Here is a 23189-nt window from a genome sequence, read left to right as displayed (position 1 = left end):
AAAACGGGTCATACCTAAATAAGGCTTTTCCCCAAAAAACCCCCTAATAAAAAAAGACTGTTACCCCGTCATACACTTAATAAGATTTTTAAACACTTTCAACATTTATAAAAACACTGTTAAAAAACTGTCATCCCAATTTAAAAAATTTAAACACGCCAAAACCCCTAAAAAAAAGATTGTTAAAAACCTTTCAACACTTAAAAAAGATGTTAATTTGCCATACATTTAAAATCCCGATTTAAAATTCCATCCCCCAAAAAAAGCCCAAAAAAACCCCCTACATTAAGAAAGTTACCCCGTCAAAAACACTATAAAAAACCGACTTTTAAAACCCGCCATACACAAATAACAACTTTTTACACTTAAAAACCATTAAAAAAGCCCCGTTACCCCCGCCATAACCAAAATAAAGATGTTAAAACTCCCAACACTATAAAAAAAAATGTTAAAACGGAAAAACCATATAATAAGATTTTACACCTGCCTTTACACTATAATAAAAACCGTTAAAAACCGTCATACACTAAAAATAAGGGAGGGTTACATTGTCTTTAAAATAAAAAACGACGTTACACTTCATCACTTTTAAAAAAGGAAACTTTTAAAAAAAGGGCCCAAACACTATAATAACGGGGGTTTACACTGTCATACACTAAAATTAAACGACTTTTTCCAAAAAATACCCCTAAATTTTAAACGACTGTTAAAGCCCATACACTAAAATAACGCTTTTTCCCAACTGTCATAAAATATTAACGACTGTTAAAGTCATAATTAAAAATAACAAATGTTAACTGTCCAACCCCCCTTTTAAAACGACTGTTACCATGTCAACACAAAAATTTAACCGACTGTTAACTTTCATAAAACTATAATAACGACTTTAAAAAACCGTCAACACCTTAATGGGCTTTTTACCCGCCCTTTACACTAAAATTCCGACTTTTTACACTGTCATACACCTATAATAACAAACTTTTAAAACTTCAACACTATAAAAAAGGGCTGTTCAAATTTTAAAAACACTATAATAAAAAGGATGTTCCACTGTCCATAAAAAACTATAAAAAGACTGTTACCCCGAAATTACCCCTATAAAAACCCCTGTTACCACCTTTAACCAAAAAAAGATTTAAACGCCATACAAATAAAAACCCCAAATTAAACACTGTTAAAACCCATCATAAAAGACTGTTAAAAACCGCCAACCTATAAAACGACTGTTACACAAAAACACTATAAAAAAGGGACTGTTTACTTAAAAACAATAACACTATATTTTAACAACTGTTACACCGCCTTTACCCCCTTTTTCCTTAAAGATTTTAAAAACCGTCATCCCACATAAAAAAGGACTTTAAAAGTCAAATTACACATAAAAAGCCCTTTTAAAAAAATTCCCGCCATACATTCCCCACTTTTTAAGACGTTCCCCTTTCCAACATATAAAAAAAACACTTTTTAACTTCTAACACTAAATAAGATTTTAAAAACTGTCAAAAAACACTATAAAAAGGGCCTTTTAACGTAATACACTAAAAAACTTTTAAAACCCCTTACACGCCATACACTATAAAAACGACTTTTAAAAACGGGCCATACACTAATTAAGGGGAATGAAAACCCCCTTTTCAAAAACACTTAATAAGCGTTTACACGCCATACACAAAAAGAAAAACCCCGGGGGTTATACTGTTTAAAACCCCTTAATAAATAACGAGGGACACTGTTTTCATTTACACGAAAACAAAACCGTTTAAAACCTGTAAAATTCCCACTTAAAAAGGGATTTTTTACACTGCCATCCACTTAATAACGACTGTTACCTGCCTACACTAAAATCCCGATTTCCCACCGCCAACAAGATAAAAAGGGAGGCCCCTTTCAACACTTAATAATAACGTGTTAAAAACCCCCCAAAAACAAATTTAAACAAACCCCCGGCTTTAAAAATAATAAGCCCTTTCCCCTTCCCATAAAATATAAGAAACGGTTAAAATTGCCATACACTATAATAACGCTTTTTAACACGAATACCCCATAAAAACGATGTTACCCGCCATACCCTAAAAAAGACGTTACACCCGCAACACTATAATAACAAGTTAAAACCCCCCATCCCAAAAACTAAATAAGGGTTGTTACCTGCATCCATTTAAAATTAACGGGTTCCCTTTCCCCCAATACACAAAAATAACAAATTTTCCCTGCATACACTATAAAAGGGCTGTTAAAAAACTGTCAACACATAAAACGCCCGTTAAAACCGTTTACCATTATAAAACCGACTTTAACTGTCACACTATAAAAAAACGACGGGTAACCCCGTTAAAAATAATAACGATTTTAAAAACTTTCAAATTTATAAAAGGGCTTTTTACACGTATCACTAAATCAGGGACGGGTTACCCCCAAAAACATTATAAAAAGGACTTTTTTAAAATGTCAACACTAAAAAAGACTTTTTTACCGGTCTACACTAAATAAGGGCTGTTAACTGTAATAAAACTAAAAAAAGGTTTTTTTTTAAAAGAAAAAAATTTAAATAAAACGCCCTTGTTACCCCCTGCCCTTTACCTATAAAAAGGGGAATTTTAAAACCTTTATACCTAAAATAACGACTTTTAAAACCCCCCATACACTATAAAAAGGGCTGTTAAAAACCAACCCTAAAATTAAAACTTTAACTGAAAATTACAAAAAAAAAAAACCAAAAAAAGGCCATCCCTTAAAAACCGACTGTTACCCCCCCTTTATACACTATAATAAAAGCTTTAACTGCCAAAAATTCCCACTAAATTAAGAGTTAAAAACCGAATAACTATTTTAAAGACGGGAAAAGGGCCTACACTATAATAACGACGTTAAAATTTCTTTACACTATAATAAAGACTTTTTTATACTTTTAACAATATACACTTTTAAAACGACTGTTACCCCGCCATACACTAAAACGACTTTTCCCTCGTCATACACTATAAAAAGATGTTAAAAACCAACCCCTTATAAAAATTTAAAGACTTTTAAACCCCCCGTCTACAATAAAAATTTAAAACGCCCGTTAAAAACCGCCATACACTATTTTAAACGACGGGGAAAAATTGCCATACACTAAAAAAAGACTGTTACACTGTCATCACTAAAAAAGACTTTACACGTCATACCATAAAACTTTATCTGAACCCCCGTTCCCCGCCATAACAAAAAAACGACTTTTAAAACCCTAAAATAATAACGACTGTAACACGGCCATACACTATAAAAAAGACTTTAAAACCTGTCATACACATAATAAGGGTTTTTAAACCCCCGCCATAAACAAAAATTAACGGGGGGTTACCCCTGTCTTACACTATTAAATTAACGACTGTTACAGGGGAAAATATAAAAGGAGGGGGGTTAAGGGGGGGGAAAAATATAAAAAAGAGGGTTTCCAAGGGAAATCTGAAAACGAGGGGGAAAAAAGGGAAAAAAAAAGGGGAAGGGGAAGGGGAATTACATTAAAAGAGGGAAAATGCCAACACTATAAAAACACTGTTAAAACCCCGGGTTATACACTACAAAAAAATTGTAAAAACCCCCCAAAACACATAATAACGACGGGTTTAAAAAAAACCGTCAAAACACTATAATAAAGAGGGTTTACACGGTCCTCCCCCTAAAATAACGACGTTACACCCTTCATACACTATACACTATTTTAAACGACTTTTAACCCCCCTTTAACACTATTTTAAAACGACGGGTTACATCTTTTATAACCCCTAAAATAAAGACGTTAAAAACCCCTTCTTTACACTAAAACCTATAATAACAAACCCGGTAAAAACCAAAATACATTTATTAAAGACGGGTTACCCCCGCCTAAAAACTATAAAAAAACGCCCTGTCTAAACTTCAAAACACTTTAATAAACACCCCCACCGTCATAAAATAAAAACCAAAAGGGTTTTAAAACCGTCTACCATTTAACACTAAAATTAGGGAAGGGTTTTAAAATTTGCAAAACATAAAACGGAAAATTTAAAACTGCCATACACATGATAACGACTGTTTGCCAACCCATAAAAGGGCTGTTACACGTCATACACTTAATCACGACTTTTACACTGTCATAAAACTATAAAACGACTTTTTACACGGTCATACACAAAAATAATTTAACCCCCCTTTGGAAAAAAAAACCCCAAAAATTTTTCCTTTTACACTATAATAAGGGAAATTAAACACTGCCATCCCCCATAATAACGACTGTTCCTGCCATAACACTAAAATTTAACGGCCCAAAAAAAAACCCGGCCAACACAATAATAAGGGCTGTTACCCGCCCATACACTATAATAAAAAAAGGGTTTAAAAAATACACTGCCATACACTATAATAACGACTGTTACACTGTCATACACTATAATTACGACTATTACACTGTCATACACTATAATAACGACTGTTACACCGTCATACACTATATTAACGACTGTTACACCGTCATACACCATAATAACGACTGTTACACTGTCATACACTATAATAACGACTGTTACACCGCCATACACTATAATAACGACTGTTACACCGTTATACACTATAATAACGACTGTTACACCGTTATACACTATAATAACGACTGTTACACTGTCATACACTATAATAACGGCTGTTACACTGTCATACACTATATTAACGACTGTTACACCGTCATACACCATAATAACGACTGTTACACTGTCATACACTATAATAACGACTGTTACACCGCCATACACTATAATAACGACTGTTACACCGTCATACACTATAATAACGACTGTTACACCGTTATACACTATAATAACGACTGTTACACTGCCATACACTATAATAACGACTGTTACACTGTTATACACTATCATAAAGACTGCTACACCGCCATACACTATACACTATATTAACGACTGTTACACCGCCATACACTATATTAACGACTGTTACATCGTCATACACTATAATAACGACTGTTACACTGTCATACACTATAATAAAGACTGTTACACCGTCATACACTATACACTATAATAACGACCGTTACACCGCCATACACTATATTAACGACTGTTACACTGTCATACACTATAATAACGACTGTTACACCGTCATACACTATACACTATAATTACGACTGTTACACTGGCATAAACTATAATAACGACTGTTACACTGCCATACACTATAATAACGACTGTTACACTGCCATACACTATAATAACGACTGTTACACTGTCATACACTATAATTACGACTATTACACTGTCATACACTATAATAACGACTGTTACACTGTCATACACTATAATAACGACTGTTACACTGTCATACACTATAATTACGACTGTTACACTGCCATACACTATAATAACGACTGTTACACTGTCATACACTATAATAACGACTGTTACACCGTCATACACTATAATAACGACTGTTACACCGTCATACACTATAATAACGATTGTTACACTGCCATACACTATAATAACGACTGTTACACTGCCATACACTATAATAACGACTGTTACACTGCCATACACTATAATAACGACTGTTACACTGTCATACACTATAATAACGACTGTTACACCGTCATACACTATAATAACGACTGTTACGCCGTCATACACTATAATAACGATTGTTACACTGCCATACACTATAATAACGACTGTTACACTGTCATACACTATAATTACGACTATTACACTGTCATACACTATAATAACGACTGTTAAACTGTCATACACTATAATAACGGCTGTTACACTGCCATACACTATAATAACGGCTGTTACACCGCCATACACTATAATAACGACTGTTACACTGCCATACACTATAATAACGACTGTTACACTGTCATACACTATAATAACGACTGTTACACTGTCATACACTATAATAACGACTGTTACACCGTTATACACTATAATAACGACTGTTACACCGTTATACACTATAATAACGACTGTTACACTGTCATACACTATAATAACGGCTGTTACACTGTCATACACTATATTAACGACTGTTACACCGTCATACACCATAATAACGACTGTTACACTGTCATACACTATAATAACGACTGTTACACCGCCATACACTATAATAACGACTGTTACACCGTCATACACTATAATAACGACTGTTACACCGTTATACACTATAATAACGACTGTTACACTGCCATACACTATAATAACGACTGTTACACTGTTATACACTATCATAAAGACTGCTACACCGCCTTACACTATACACTATATTAACGACTGTTACACCGCCATACACTATATTAACGACTGTTACATCGTCATACACTATAATAACGACTGTTACACTGTCATACACTATAATAAAGACTGTTACACCGTCATACACTATACACTATAATAACGACCGTTACACCGCCATACACTATATTAACGACTGTTACACTGTCATACACTATAATAACGACTGTTACACCGTCATACACTATACACTATAATTACGACTGTTACACTGGCATAAACTATAATAACGACTGTTACACTGCCATACACTATAATAACGACTGTTACACTGCCATACCCTATAATAACGGCTGTTACACTGTCATACACTATAATTACGACTATTACACTGTCATACACTATAATAACGACTGTTACACTGTCATACACTATAATAACGACTGTTACACTGTCATACACTATAATTACGACTGTTACACTGCCATACACTATAATAACGACTGTTACACTGTCATACACTATAATAACGACTGTTACACCGTCATACACTATAATAACGACTGTTACACCGTCATACACTATAATAACGATTGTTACACTGCCATACACTATAATAACGACTGTTACACTGCCATACACTATAATAACGACTGTTACACTGCCATACACTATAATAACGACTGTTACACTGTCATACACTATAATAACGACTGTTACACCGTCATACACTATAATAACGACTGTTACACCGTCATACACTATAATAACGATTGTTACACTGCCATACACTATAATAACGACTGTTACACTGTCATACACTATAATTACGACTATTACACTGTCATACACTATAATAACGACTGTTAAACTGTCATACACTATAATAACGGCTGTTACGCTGCCATACACTATAATAACGGCTGTTACACCGCCATACACTATAATAACGACTGTTACACTGCCATACACTATAATAACGACTGTTACACTGTCATACACTATAATAACGACTGTTACACCGTCATACACTATAATAACGACTGTTACACTGTCATACACTATATTAACGACTGTTACACCGTCATAACCATAATAACGACTGTTACACTGTCATACACTATAATAACGACTGTTACACTGCCATACACTATATTAACGACTGTTACACTGTCATACACTATAATAACGACTGTTACACCGCCATACACTATAATAACGACTGTTACATCGTCATACACTATAATAAAGACTGTTACATCGTCATACACTATAATAACGACTGTTACACTGTCATACACTATATTAACGACTGTTACACCGTCATACACTATAATAACGACTGTTACACCATCATACACTATAATAACAACTGTTACACCGTCATACACTATAATTACGACTGTTACACTGCCATACACTATATTAACGACTGTTACACTGTCATACACTATGATAACGACTGTTACACTGTCATACACTATGATAACGACTATTAAACTGTCATACACTATAATAACGACTGTTACACTGTCATACACTATATTAACGACTGTTACACTGTCATACACTATGATAACGACTGTTACACTGTCATACACTATGATAACGACTGTTAAACTGTCATACACTATAATAACGACTGTTACACTGTCATACACTATATTAACGACTGTTACACTGTCATACACTATGATGACGACTGTTACACTGTCATACACTATGATAACGACTGTTAAACTGTCATACACTATAATAACGACTGTTACACTGTCATACACTATATTAACGACTGTTACACTGTCATACACTATGATAACGACTGTTATAAACATATTTTGCATAAATGGTGACTCTGACCCTCAAGGGATCAGAGGGGAGGCCCAAATAGAGGAAATAGACGTAATTCCTTTAAATCGCTACCACTCATAATATTTTTAATGGATTTTAACCAAATTTACTCAGACACATCCTTCAAGGGGCCAGAGTGGTGAGGCCATACAGGGGAAACAGGAGTAATTCTTTTAAATCGCTACTTAAGTCAGCAAACATTCATGTGGAAAGGGGAAGAGATTTTGCATAAATGGTGACTCCGACTCCTTTTGACCAGAGGGGTGGGACCCAATAGGGAAAATAGTGTAATTGCTTTAAATTGCTACTATAATGTAGTCATAAAATACTACATGAATTTGAACCAAATTTTGCCATCCTTGGGGTATGGGGAACATATTTTGCATAAATGGCAAATTCGACTACTCCGGGACTAGAGGGGCGAGGCCTAACAGGGGGAGTTGAGGTGAGCGATGCAGCTCCCGTGGGCCTCTTGTTGAACTTGTGCCGTGATAGTTTTATCTGAAACTATAGAAAACCTCAGGAACAAATGAATTTAACAAAGAATTGTGTAAGAAAAGAAAAATAAAAAATATCTATATTTATACTTTTGTATGTCGTATGTCGAGCCGCTGAACAGTTAAAATTTTAATATCGTATGTCGTATGTTGTGCTACACAACATTCAAAATCTTAATACATATCGAGCCGCTAATCATTCAAAATCTTAATACATATCGAGCCGCTAATCATTCAAAACTTGAATGTTGTATGTCGCGCTACATAACATTCAAAATCTGAATGTTGAATGTCGTATGCCGAGCTGCCCAACATTCAAAATCTCAATGTCGTATGTAGAGCCGATGAACATTCAAAACTTGAATGTTGTATGTCGTATGTTGCGCTACATAACATTCAAAATCTGAATGTCAAATGCCGTATGTCGAGTCGCTGAACAAAAGTTCCCTCGTTGGCCAGTGAACACACAATTTTTTTTCCATTTGCTATTTTTCTAGTTCTGTCCTTTACCATTACAAGTCCTGATCAAGATAACAGTGACACTTATTGTGTGTACTCAACCCTTTCCTACCCAAGACTATGCTTGACTGATTTTCACATGGCAGCGATAACAAATACAATGATTATCAGTGTTAACATGTATATGACCTTACATTAGTAACACCAATGAATATTTTGACCTTAAGGTAAATAAACTTTTTATATTATTGCCATAATGGCAAAAAAACGTTATTTTAAAAATTTGGACTTTAAGATAAATAAGTGACAATTTCAAACGATGTTTTAACCTTAAGGTCAACAAAGTTTTTTTAACTAAAGGACAATTAGTCAGATTGATTATAGTCTATTTTTATTAGATCTTCTTCAAGCTGTACTTCTGTATTCCCTATGAACTACCCATGCACATATATTGTCAAAAACAAGTTTTCGGTGTGTTTGATATGACAGATTTCTTAAACGTCAAGCCAACCTTGGCAAAGCGATAAAGTGAACACGCTGTACCCGCACCCGAGCTAATTGTTCCGAATATGGAATGGACGAGTCCTTTATGTCCAGGGCACAGTTTTAATCACGACTTTGGGTGTATTTCCCCTAAGGTAAAAAGATTTGACAGTTCGACCTTAAAGCTGACAGAGCAAGTTAAAAAGCATCTAATTGAGATTAAAAAAAATAATACATGTACAGATTTCCAAAAATCGTTTCCGAGACATCCCCCAGTTATGGTAGTGTCGTATCTAAGGACGGGCAGTTATTATTACGAAGTTATTTGACCTTAAGGTAAAAATATCTGACCTTCAGTATTTTGAGTATTTTATGACAAAATGGCGTGCCATAGAAGACAGATACTAGCGTAACATGAACAGAACCATGTTTTATGATGGAACGTTATTCTTTTTTTCCCGCACGTGAAGATGCAGAAGTCTTTACAGACGTTTCTTCCCAAAATGTTGTAACGTAGCAACCTCCGAAAATGTGATGACGGGAGTCGACTAAAACTTGAGTTTCGGAGCTCAGCGATGTTATGTCAGGAATATTGTCGACGACAGGTGGAAATCAAATTTGAGTCTTGAAGAGAAGATATATAAGAACTATGATTACAGCGTAGCAACCTCCGAAAAATCTGACGACGGGAGGCGACCAGATTTGAATCTCGAAGAGCAAAACATCAGAATCAACAATATCTCATCTCAGAAAGAGACGGTCTTTATTGGTAATAATCAAGGCAATCATACTCTGTTGTGAGGACATCCGCACAACGTTATAGATATAATGCTTCCAACGTGTAGCTTACGACTGACAAAAACTAGATTTTAAGCGCAATTGAAGTTTGGTCACAATTATCTCTCAGAAAATGATGTATGGATCTCTCTTAAATCTCTTAGGTAGGTTTTCAATTGATTTAAGCTGGGCACAATGAAGTACTGATAGAAATTGAAATGTTCGACAGGCGGCCATTTTTGTATTTTCACAGATTGAATTAAATTTTAGGAATGATCGGGAAAAAAATTGGCTACACATATTTCTTTATTTTTTATTATTTCTATTTGATAGATTCTCCTCAAATTATATGTGGGTTCCCCATGGTTCTAACCTCTGCATATTGATAGCGAGACTGATAAAAAAATTTGACAGGTTGAAGTTTGGAACCTCAATTTTTTTTTCGGAAAGCATTTAATGGATTTTTTTCGAATTTTATATTAAGTTTCCCATGGTCCTCACCTGCGGCTATTGAATTTTTTAGACTGATCGAAAAACAAAATGGCTGACAAGCGGTCAATTTGTGTTTTGACAAGTTGTGATTGCTATTTCTCAAAAAGCAATCTGTGGACTTTGAAATCTTATATGTAGGATATCCTTGATCCCTAGTCGTGCGTGTTTTATTTAAAGATTGATGATAAAATGGTTGACAAACGGCCCATTTTGAGTTTTAACGTTTGAAGATTGTTATCCATATTTCTCATAAAGTTTTTGTAGATCTTTCTTTTGTTCGTTCACCTTGGTGTCTGGTTTTGCATGTCGTATTTAGAGGCTTACTGAAAAACAAATTGGCCAGAGGTGGCCATCTTGGATTTCTACAGTTATCACTATTTTTTGAGAAGCACTAGAATGATATATCTCAAATTTAATGTGTATATTCTCCGTGGTCTCTTGTTGCGCATATTTAATTTTGTTCACAGAAAGCTCTTCTTTTAGGTTCCCCTTGTTTTAAAATAGTTCAAAGGGAATCGTAAAAGAAGAAAAAAAAAATAATTCAATGGTTGGCGCCAATATCCATCTGGGATCTCTTGGCAATAGTTGAATCAAAACATGAATGTAAGATGTGGTCATACAATTTGAATTAAAATCCAATGTCGCTAGACGTATCTCATATTTTCCTTTTATCTAATTTTGACGGTGAAAGTATTTTATGTCAACCAGAGATAATATGTTGAAACAACTGTAATTCTTCAAAGAGAACTCGGATTTCTTGTTTCTAAAGCAAGTGACTTGAATAAATTTTTGACACTTCGTTGTATCAAAAATGTCGAAAGAAAACATTAAGTTAATAAGTGTAAACTTTCTGAGGATACAAATTAGAAACGACGTACCTCTGACCGCCTCCAGCCTGGCAACATCTGCTTTGTGTTCAACCAAATGTATCGGAATCCCAAAGATGTGACTAGGAGGCGCTCTTCGTACTTCAACTATATTAGGTATGACCCTGATGATGTAGCCCCAAAATCGACCAGATAACTGTTTATCAACATGGATCAGAATAGCACATGGCTTTTGTATGATATGAATACTCCAAATACTGAGAAAGTGAAAAAATGAAAGTTTATATAAACCGAAGAAAATGTAATGCACAATATTGGGTACGGTTTTGCCGTCTAAACATTGATTATCGAGTTCGTCTCTCAAACATTTATCGGTAAAGTTGAACATAGGCACTGAAGCATTAGCACTCACTTCCGTTGACACATGCGCATCGCATGTGATTCGTAACTTGGATCGAAGATCAGTTTTGAATATATCAACTGGATCTGGACATTGCACTGTACATTTAAAATCCCATCCATTTCCAGTTTTACATGAACAAAACGACAGTTTCTTCGAGGCGTCTGCTGAAATAGACAAAATGAAAATAATAACACAACAATACAATACAATACAATACAATATAACACATTTTCAAATAAATCCCATGCCGATTATCTTTAAACATCATTAAATATTTATGTTTCCACTTAATTCAGACTCAATGAACCTACCACAGTTAACTCGAGTCATTTTTCAATGAACTATATCAAGTCCGGCGTAGGAATACATTTGTCGAGCTTGGACTATATTTTTTAATTCCTTTTTAAAAATGATCATATTTATATGAAATAAGTTCTATTAAAAATCATATTTGTTTTAATTCGTTATCAAGTTTGTTCATGAAAGAAATTCTGAAAGTAATAACCATATGTAGACGAAGAATGATGACATACATTTCGGCAAGTTCCGTGGTAGACTTGCACAAGTCCCTATTTGTCAAGGACAAAATATTATACAAAAATATCAAAAAATATAAATATAATGATTGAATAAAGTGATGTTGAGGTGTATGGGGGTATAAACCTCAATAGGTCTTGAGACAAATTCAATGAACTGCGAAGCAGTTCATGATAAATTTGTCTCAAGACCCCCATACACCTCAACATCACTTTATTCAATCCTTAAATGTTCTTTTAAAAGATATACCTACTTATATCTGTCTCTTGTGTACATTACTTTGAGATTACAGATGACAGACACTAAATTCGTGATTATTAGTTTCCGTAACCTGTATGCCACGTTTCAATTCATACAATACTGGCACGGCTCAGAATATATTTGTTTGACTTTCTTTGAAATCCAATATTCAAAATTGTGAAATTCATTCAACTTTGGGTGTATTCACCTGCCTATGAGCTTTTATCATCCCTTTCCTTCTTTTTAGTTTCCTCCGTCGCCTTATTGGTATGAACACTGTTGGTCCAATTGATATTTTATTACTTTTTTGCTCTTTCTCATTCTCTTTCCCCTTCTTCCTTTCTATTTCTTTTTAATACATTCTCGTTATACCGTAGTAGTGTTCATGTTCAAGGCATTGGTTTTAATTTTCAAGTCTATACTATATCAAGTTTATAATCTATAAGCAACTTATCGGCAAATTTTCTGGGTTTGGAGGACAAAGGTAAGCGAAAAGATATATATTACCATACTAAAGTTCCAGAAGGGTAAAATTTCCTGTTCACAAAACACTCATTTTACTATAGATATAAATATTATTAGAATGAGGTTATAGCTGTTATTTAAGTTCTAATAAATCTTACTCTAGAGCAGGTGGGGGTGTGGTAGTCATTTTAATCGGTAATAATTTTGAAGGTGAAGGCAAATATGAAGTAGGTAATTATATTGTCTCGGACATGTTAATAGTAGATAAAGTGACTTCCTTAGGTATTTCCATTAGATTGTGAGGATGAGCTATGAATGTGAGCTTCTAACAGTAGTCACCTAAAACATAAATGTACGTGCAATACCCGTATAGCAACATTTATATTCCTCTAGTAAAAATCTTATGGTTTATTTTCAAGACTTAATTCAAATAAGCGTTCATGATCTCTTCTGAAAATCGACGTAGATATGATATGATATATATGAACGTTGGGTTGCATTCCAACCTTTATTATTGCTAGAAATGAAGAATAATACTGCTATATCCAGGTATACCTTTGAGAGATACAAACGGGTATGCAATGCATTATATTAAGCAAGTCTAATATGTGATGTTCAAACAGCGAGAGACAGTCCAGTGATCCCTAACATGTTGAAGAATTATAAGAAATACATAGAGGATATCTAACAGTGTCTTCAGTAATACCAAATATATTTCACGAGTGGGGCTAATATTTTGATATTTTTCACGAGTGCGCAGCACGAGTGAAAAATATCAAAATATTAGCCACACGAGTGAAATATATTTGGTTTTACTGAAGACACTGTTAGATATTTTGTTTATTACATTTTTTATCAACGAAAACCCTACCCCGTATGCTAACTAGGACTACAGCGATAATTTGTAAACAAAAAAAGTAGTTTCCCCTGTCCAGGTGCTGACATATATGTCGGGCTTTCTGATTGGTCAATTATTTTGGTATTTTCTAATCATTAATTTGATTGGTCAAATCAGCAAAAGTGATATTTTTCACTAGTGAAAAATATGATATTCTTCACTAGTGAAAAATATCACTTTTATAGAATGAATAATTTTTGATATTTCACTGGTAAAAATGTAATAAATGGTCATATTAAAACGAAAAAATACGATACCGATGATAGAACAGTTATGTCAATCACGCCATTATATTATCATAAACTTTAAGCAATTAAAGCATCAAATGGTATCCATTGTGTCAGTATTGAATGAATCTGAAAAGATATCGTTTATATAATTTTTTATGTGGGTTACGCCGCAGGTATATAACTTATATCCTGTATATCATTAAATATGAACTAAAGTCGAAATGCAGAATTTAATGGACACCTCGCTTTTATTCTTTCGAGACCGGCTTTTTCAAGATTTCTGTTGACAACATATCCGACGTCCTAAGTTGAAGACCATCATACCTTTACAGATCCTCAGTTATGCCAAAGTGTCATTGTAATTTTAAGAAACTTCGAATATCAATTTCGTGAATAAAGACTTATACCTTGATAAGGTATCACAGAACTTATCACAATAAACAATAAGCATTTCTGACAGGTAATCAAAACCTGCTTATCCATATCTTACCAACCAGTCTGATAGCTTTGTAGAACTTAACGGCTTATATACCAGCCTATGTTATTTTAAAGATATCTTTCTCTGCAAGGTATGCATAGTTTATTTTATAGCCTGCGGTAATGACCCAAATAACAAAAGGAAAGTTTTGAGACGACCCCCAAATATAACTCGCATTCACAGCTCACTCTCATATCCGACAGTTAATGGAAATGTCTAATAACAATGTGTGTCAAACTTATTTACCCCCAGTTTTTATCAGCAAATAGATGTGATAAATGAATACCGACCGTAATAAAACGTATACTATATGCAGATGTTTTAATTTATTGCTGAACCCTGATCTAGATTAAGATACGAGGTATACCACATAAACAATCATAATGCATGAGACAAAATGATTCAACTGGGAGCTGAATTTAGTCTAGTAGATATTTTAGAGACGGACATCCAGATTGTAATGGAAGAGAAATAGCCCTATTAAACAGGCATTGATATTTTTCGTATATCATTTTTTTCTGATTTGACTAATCAAATCACTGTTTACAAACGACAATGGGAGAACTTTAAAGCTGCAAATGTAAATGTTGCTATAAAATAATGAACAGAATATTCAACAATATCTTCAGTAATACCAAATATATTTCATAAGTGGAGCAAATATTAGAAAATATATAGAAGAAATTTGATAATAGCTTATTAATGATGAGGATCATCTCAAAACTATATATATAAGAAATTGAAATCTGTCCTTGAGAAGGTGAATGTATAAAAAATAACAAAAAACAGACTTTGCCGCAACGTACAAATAAACAAAAAAAAAACACAAAAGAAGCCTGAGAGGGCAGAAAGGCCTTGCGGCAAAGTCTGTTATATATATATATATATATATATATATATATTTGAAATTAAAAAGCATGATGTCCTATTTCTATATAAACAAGCATTTTATTAATAATGCGAGTATATCTGTTCCAAATAAACGACCAACTTGTCTTAGAGACCTTACTGTTAAAAAAATCAAGGTAAAACTATTGCATACGGATAAAAGCAGAAAAAAATATAAAAGAAAACACTATAGAATATATTAACACTTCAGAAAAAATATACAAGAAAACACTATAGAATATATTAACACTTTAGAAAATATTGATAATGTCAATCTGGATCAATTTGGTGAAAAAGAAGGAATTAAAATAAATAAGACAAGTTGAAATGAGGGATTATAAGAACAAAGGCAAAGTGGGCGGAAGAGAGAGGGAAACCAACAAACTATTTCTTAATGTCGAAAATAGATATTTCAAATGAAGTTCAATTATCTTATGAACAACTGTATGCATGGAATAGTAATATCGAACATGGGGATTTAAATAAGTTTTTTTTTTATCTAATTGTGATATTCCAAAAGTAAACGGACAATAATTTAATCCGGTTTGTTTACTTGTATGATGAAAATGTAGTTCTGTAATCATTATGAACTATTCTTGCCCATATACTGATGCAAGCTTATGTTTTCCATGTACTTTTCAATCAAGTGTAAGGGGGAAGTGACTGTTAACAAAAAGGGATTGTCCAACGAAGTGGCAGCAGATATTTAAAGGGATTACGGGTCTCATACCAAACGGAGACAGTAATTGGATGAACAAACACGGAGAAGACTGTTAAGACAGAAAGAAGTTGCGACAGCAATGAAGAAAGAAGTTACGAGGGAGTTTGCCTGGTTTGACCTAGATCTAGATCGGCCTAGGGAGTAATGTTGCTAGGTGTGATATGTTTCGTCTGTAATTTTTTATTATCACTGGTAGCGATTGAATGGAAACGTTGATAGAAGACGAACACATCACTGTGGCATAAGCCCACCAGTCCTTCGGACTAGTTGAACTAAAACTGAAATTAATTAGCTCATTAGTATAGTCATATATGAGTCTAGCATGGACATGTAAACATTCAAGTAATCAGGAAAACATGCGTAATTAAGGGTCTAACATACATTATTTTTATTGATACTGCCAATTCGACACTCAATAATGCTCGCAGTCGAGTCACTGGGAGACCATTTTTGTTTACAGGTGTGTGGTGTGCTGTACGCAAGTACTACGCCGAAAAACTTACATATCCAGATTGTTCATCAATAGTTATTAATTAATAAAAATAACAGTACCGAAAAATATTACCATAATGCCACTTTAAACTTTATTATCAGGCATTAAAAAATCCGTGGTATACTACTCTGATGTGTAACAAGAGCTAGACAATAAGTACATCGAGATTTATCTTTTTCATTGCATCCTTGGAAGTGGGCGGGATGCCAGGACCTAGATATAGACTGCCAAACATGGTACTTTTTATGAAATTTCTGATTTTCAGAAACATAAAAGCATACAACTTATCTCATTATAAAGTTATTTAAAGTGCAAGTTATATGTAAACACCAAGAACTCCTGGGTTTTACAGTTCTACACAACACATGAATATCTGACATTTACGAGGACTTAAATAAAAAAGGAATATAAAGTCGTATATATAGATGCACATATTATACATGTAATTATACCATTCATAAAATGTACATGTTATATATTTAATACAGAGACCTTTTAGCAAAGTTATATTTATTGTTAACTTAAGTGTTTGGCTCTAAAATTAACAAGCCCTTGGGTTTTCAAACTTGCATTTTTCAAGCGGTTTGTGTAAGCGGCAGATATCAGATGTCTTGGTAGAGTGACAAACTTTCTTTTTCACTGCGTTCGATTCCACGAAGCACATCTTTCCTCGTCATAGGTCTCGCAAACATGTCACACACAAATGATGAAGTCCTTCATCCTTTTTAATATATAATTAGATAGATGGAACAATAAATAAAATTAATCTCATAATATGGTTCCGGTTATTTTAGAAGTACATGTATAGATAATGTCTGCTTCCTGCGGTAAAAACACCTTAATCTTATTTTCTTCTTCAGGTGAAAACAGAGAGATACCGTACACTTTCATAAACACAAATTCCCCTTCGGTGCCCCTTTGTATTTGGCCCTTGCGCTTCTTATTTATGCAGTCTGCAGCCAAGCGAAGATGAGTGATGATATTGTAAATCTGACCTCCCTATTTCTTTGGATTTTGTTTAACAAAATACGAGGCAAATATTTGTAAAATGAATCACAAGTAATAGATTCAAAGATGAATTATTGTTTTGATGATTCAAATCGACCACAACATCTATTTACAGTGTGCACACAAATGAGGCACCTGAGAGGAATTCGTGTTCATGGAAGTGAACACATGTATATACTGGTACGTCTCTGCTTTCGCCTAACGCATAAATTACCTTTCATGTATTCCTACCACAGAAATATGACATTACTTATTAAATAAATGTGATACCTCTAAAATAGGCGGAACCATACACAATGTTGATGAGGATATTAAACACCCTACATTTGATATTTGCAACTATTAAATTAAGTATTGCAGGATGTAGTACCTCATTTGATTATCAACATAACTAAACTTAACAGTTTATATTATATACTATTTTGTCTATATTTTTAGTATCATGTACTTTTTATGTTTGTGGGTCCGGTGAGGAGTATTGAACAAATCGTGTACTGGGATAAACTTAACATTACTTAATAATCTAATAAACACGTACAAGACTTAATTAAAAATTGCGTTCCACGTTCGTCACAATTCGTATAATAACATGTATATATTCGCATGTTGACATAAACGACATCAGGGATGATCTTGACGATTTTTATAAATCTGAAAATCTGGACATCACCTTACAATTATGATTTTTCTCATTAAACAGATCATTCCTTTTTATTTTCAGCCCTCGTCAAGTGAATGTAAAATATTGATTTGATGTGAGGGACTATAACCCGGGAACTTCATGTATAACTTTAATATCTTATACTGAGATAAGTTGTATGCTGTTATATTTCTGAAAAGCAACATGGTTCAAAAAACTGAAAAGATGGGCAGTCTATATCCTAAATATCCTGGCATCACGTCCAGGTGGCAAAAAATAGACTAAATAAATTTCGATGTACCTGTTCACCTTTTGTTGAGTATCAGAGTAGTATATAAACCGTATAAAAATATACACTGTTCGTTTTAAGTACCCGTTTCCACGTTCGTTTCCAATTCTACTTACAACTTGAATGTTTCATTTGTCGATTGTTATACTCATGAGCCAACATATTTATCAGCTGACTAAATCGTAATATACATTTCCGTGTCTAAAGTATGTGCCTTTTTAACATGTTTGATTATATTAATAATGTGTAGCTATATGCAACTTCAAATCTACTGGGTCTTAACAGATCGATCGTCATTATTTTCTGTTACTGATGCAATGATTCCTATAAAAAAATCCCTTGATCTCATAAAACCAAAGCAATACTGAGAAAGTTTTCTTCCTAGAAGCAATTTACATTCTGTGTACGAATGCCAACGAACATTAACATACATTAGGTGCCTTATTTCATCCATAAAAACAAAAACATTACACAACATTACTCCGTAGTTGATCTAGATCAAGGTCGAGCCTTTGTAAGCTCGCTCACAACTTCTTGATGTTATCGCAACTGTTTGAGAAAAAAAACCATATCATAATCCTATCCTAACAGTAATTCTCCATATATTTTCCTATCATTCACTGTCTCCGTTTGGTATGAGACCCGTAACCCTTTTAAGTATCCTCTGATGCCTCAGATGCAAATCCATTTTTGTTTACATGAGACGGAATTGCGCATGCTCACAGGTGGAAGTGTGCAAATATGTCTGGCTTATTTGCATTTAAACTGTTGTTTATAAGATTAAGATCCTCTTAACAATTAATTAAAAAAGTGCATGGTAAACATAATTTTGTATCTATATATGGGCAAGGATAGTTCATAAGGATTACAGAAGTACGTTTTCATGAAAGAATTACAAATATTAATGAAGTATAAATAAAATAACTCAAGATTTTTATCAGTTGTTCTGCCAAAATATTACCATATCCAGTGGGGGGAAATGGAATGAATTGTGTGAATATGATGGCGACACATGGAAATCGATATATTTGATTTCTTTTACAGTAACTAGAAATTCAACATTACAATGGCTTCAATACAGAATAAATCAGCACGTTTTAACGACAAACTCTTATCTATCCAAAGCAGCTCTTACCTATACTGCTATTTGTTTTCAATGTAAGACTGAGATCGAGACAACAATTCACACACTATGGGAATGTGAAAAAGAGCAAGGCTCTATAAATAATATCACAATTCTAATTTTCTTATGTAAAGTGTTCTTCCAAATAAAGGAGCCTCAAAATCCTTGAACTTTTAGACACATCTACATAGCGTCTTTTCAAAACACCCCTTAATTATTTTTTTTTTTAACCCTTAAACTCCCTATCCATTTTAGGCCTGCTTTAACCTCTTTTCTAACACTAAATAACGCTTATATATAACGGACATAATGTAGATTTAGTTGTTTGATTTGGCATAATCATAAGTATACCTATAATAGTAATAATATAAGAATAATAAAGAGGCACTATGGCCATATTAGCAGTTTATCATTAATGAATATTTAATGAATGAATGGTAATGTGCGAGAGATATAATGTTTATGCATGATATATTTGCATTGTTATAAATTAAGATGAATTACAAATTTGAATTACAAAATTGACCCCTATTGCATCACTGTCGAGTCATATGTGGCCGAAACAAAATTTGATGCCATTTAATTTATTTTAGCTCTATCAAACTCCCAATATGTATTGAAACGTAATAATTAGGTACTTATATATTGTGTGTACAACAATTTGAAATAATTACTTACCTCTGGTGTGTGGTGACAGAGAAGTTCTCTGTGGCTTTATCTGTACGTGTCGTAATGTAACCCCATCGCCATTCAAGGTGTAGTTAAACATTGCTGGATTTCGAGTACTCATGTTGATTACCTGGTGATTTTCAGGAAAGTAATCGTTGACTACTAAATGCTGGATTAACCTGAGGAATTCTGATCCATGATTGGAGTTTCGTGAATATAGAGTCAGCCAGACAAGAGAAGTCAAACATACAAACGTCACACCAGCTGCCAGTCGAAATCGGAAAAGATTGGACATCTTATCAACTTTCCATGAACTGTAATATAAAGATTGTGTACTGGTTTAAAATATTCCAATGGTGAAAACCATGATGACCCTGACGCTCTTTGTAATCTCCGCCTTGTTCGTTAGTCACGGATTTTACTGGATCGATATGTAAATAATTCTAGGAACATAATTTGAATGTATAAGGTCAGGGGCGTATATAGAGGGATAAGAGACTCAGCCAGTTTGGAGACCGGCGTAGCGTGAGCTTTGTTTTTGTGCACTGAACCATGAAGACGTGACAACTATTACACAATACTACTTTATCACGCAGACATTAGGAGAAAATTATATATTTCTTCAGAGGTCTCCTATTTGATGCAAAATGTAATTATTGTTTTCCGGATTGTATGTTTTATAACTTGATCGAGCAATATAAAATTTATTTAGCTTTTAATTAATTCAAAGAAAAAAATGGACGAATACTTTTGAAGAAAACTTGCTAAAAATAGTACGGTATAGCGAGAAATTTTAGCGGTCATAAAATTTGGCAATTTTGGTCATGAAAACTGAAGATTAAATTTTGGCGGGTTGAAATTTAGCGATTTCCCTTGAATCCAGGGTTTTAATTTGGCGTTGAGCATATGCATTACCTACCGATATATGTAGACAATTATGTTATGTCCATACATCCTATCCATGCTGATTAAGTGTGTTGTGTATTATCGATCATCTGTCTCGAAACCGGAAACTATACCAAAAATCGTCAGACGAACACATATATTTTTATTTGCTAAATTAGTGTTTATATGAGTATGTGTACAAGCAACAGACAAAGAGAATTTAATCAACCGTATGATATCGCAGTGGTCATCTATTGTATGATGTGTATACGTACAGGTAATTTTAACAACGAGTCTAAAGGTAAAGTGTTGACATCAGTTCATTGAATGGTATAAATAAATGGTTTTGTTTTCATAAAAATACATGTATCGTGAGTAGTTGTTCATTAGCTATTCGTATGTACATATCGGAATTTTGGCCGACAGTTTCCAGGCAACAACCATCCGTTACTCTCGGGAAGTATCAAAGGTTAAATGACGGTCAGAACGGAAACTTTTGGCGAAATTGAAATTTTCGCGTCTTTTTAACTGGCGGTGTTAAAATTTGGCGGGTTTGATTTTGGCGATCTATATACGGACCCGCCAAATCGCCAAATTAAAGCCCCGCTAAAATTTCCCGCTATACGGTATATTTGATGCAACATTTTAAAGTTTCAAAAACGTAATCAGTGCTAATGGAATTTATCAGTTTTTTATATCAGGTTTTACTTAATCATTTCGTCAATTAAAAAAAACAACTAAACATTAACATGCTAAAAATACCCCAGGAACAGGATATAAAAAGGTGACAGATTTTGAGTAAGAACCCTCTCTTTTTACATTAAGCGAATTTTTCTGAAGGTCAAAAACACAACTTTCCATTGCAGTCCATTCATAATTATATGCTTAAGACATCTTTATACAGTATAAAACAGATTGCCCAAAATTAGTAATAAGAAGTATTATGCAAAGCAATATTAGAATTGATTTAAAATATTGCTATGCAATTGTTAAAAGAAAAGCAAAGGGGAAAATCTCTTTGTTTTGAAATATTGTAAAGTGAACTAAACTAAAATGTTTATACTTGGTTTTATAAGTACATAGGAACCGACCTACATTAAGAACCCACTCAAATTGCCTCTTTCAAAATGTTCTCAAACTGCTGAACCATGTCAGTGTTAGTCTACAAGTTCTAATTGTCAAAGTCGACCATACCTAAAACCTGGACGATTGTTAGCATAAATATATATAACTTGAGGTTTGTCTTATACCTTTTGACTTTTGGATGCAAAGTCTTACTGGTTTCCAAATGAATGTACAGTGGAACCTTTATAAACCGAACATGCATGGGACATTGATATGTGTTCGGTTTACAGAGGGTTCGGTTTGGAGAAGTTGGTCGAAATAACCGGTCGAGTTCCGAATATAATTGGTCAGACGATGTTTTGTTAGATTGTACCCGATTACAAACCGGCACTAGGCCTACTGTACGTACGTAGAGAATTTGGTTTGTCTGAAGAATATGAATACATGTAGTAGCAAACATAGTATAGGATACTGGCTACATGGATACATACCTCCATTTTTA

The 23189-nt window shown here is 33.8% G+C and overlaps 1 protein-coding gene across 2 annotated transcripts in view; it reads right to left on the bottom strand.

Annotated features, from left to right (window-relative positions):
• Positions 1-23189, bottom strand: part of LOC117336135 — a 35438-nt gene that overhangs the window by 8289 nt on the left and 3960 nt on the right. Inside the window, exons 2-3 of one of the 2 annotated variants that reach the window (XM_033896519.1) lie at positions 20747-21051; positions 11707-12222 (exon numbers count right to left, since the gene is read on the bottom strand). In XM_033896519.1, the coding sequence (XP_033752410.1) occupies positions 11707-12222; positions 20747-21032 (802 nt within the window). In that variant the 5' untranslated portion in view covers positions 21033-21051. The remainder of the gene's footprint in view (positions 1-11706; positions 12223-20746; positions 21052-23189) is intronic. The other variant, XM_033896520.1, reaches the window with a different exon arrangement.

Source organism: Pecten maximus, chromosome 10, assembly GCF_902652985.1.
Source record: "Pecten maximus chromosome 10, xPecMax1.1, whole genome shotgun sequence".
NCBI classification, from domain to species: domain Eukaryota; kingdom Metazoa; phylum Mollusca; class Bivalvia; order Pectinida; family Pectinidae; genus Pecten; species Pecten maximus.
Note: the sequence above shows the minus strand (reverse complement) of the source record. Positions and strands in the feature narration are given on the sequence as shown.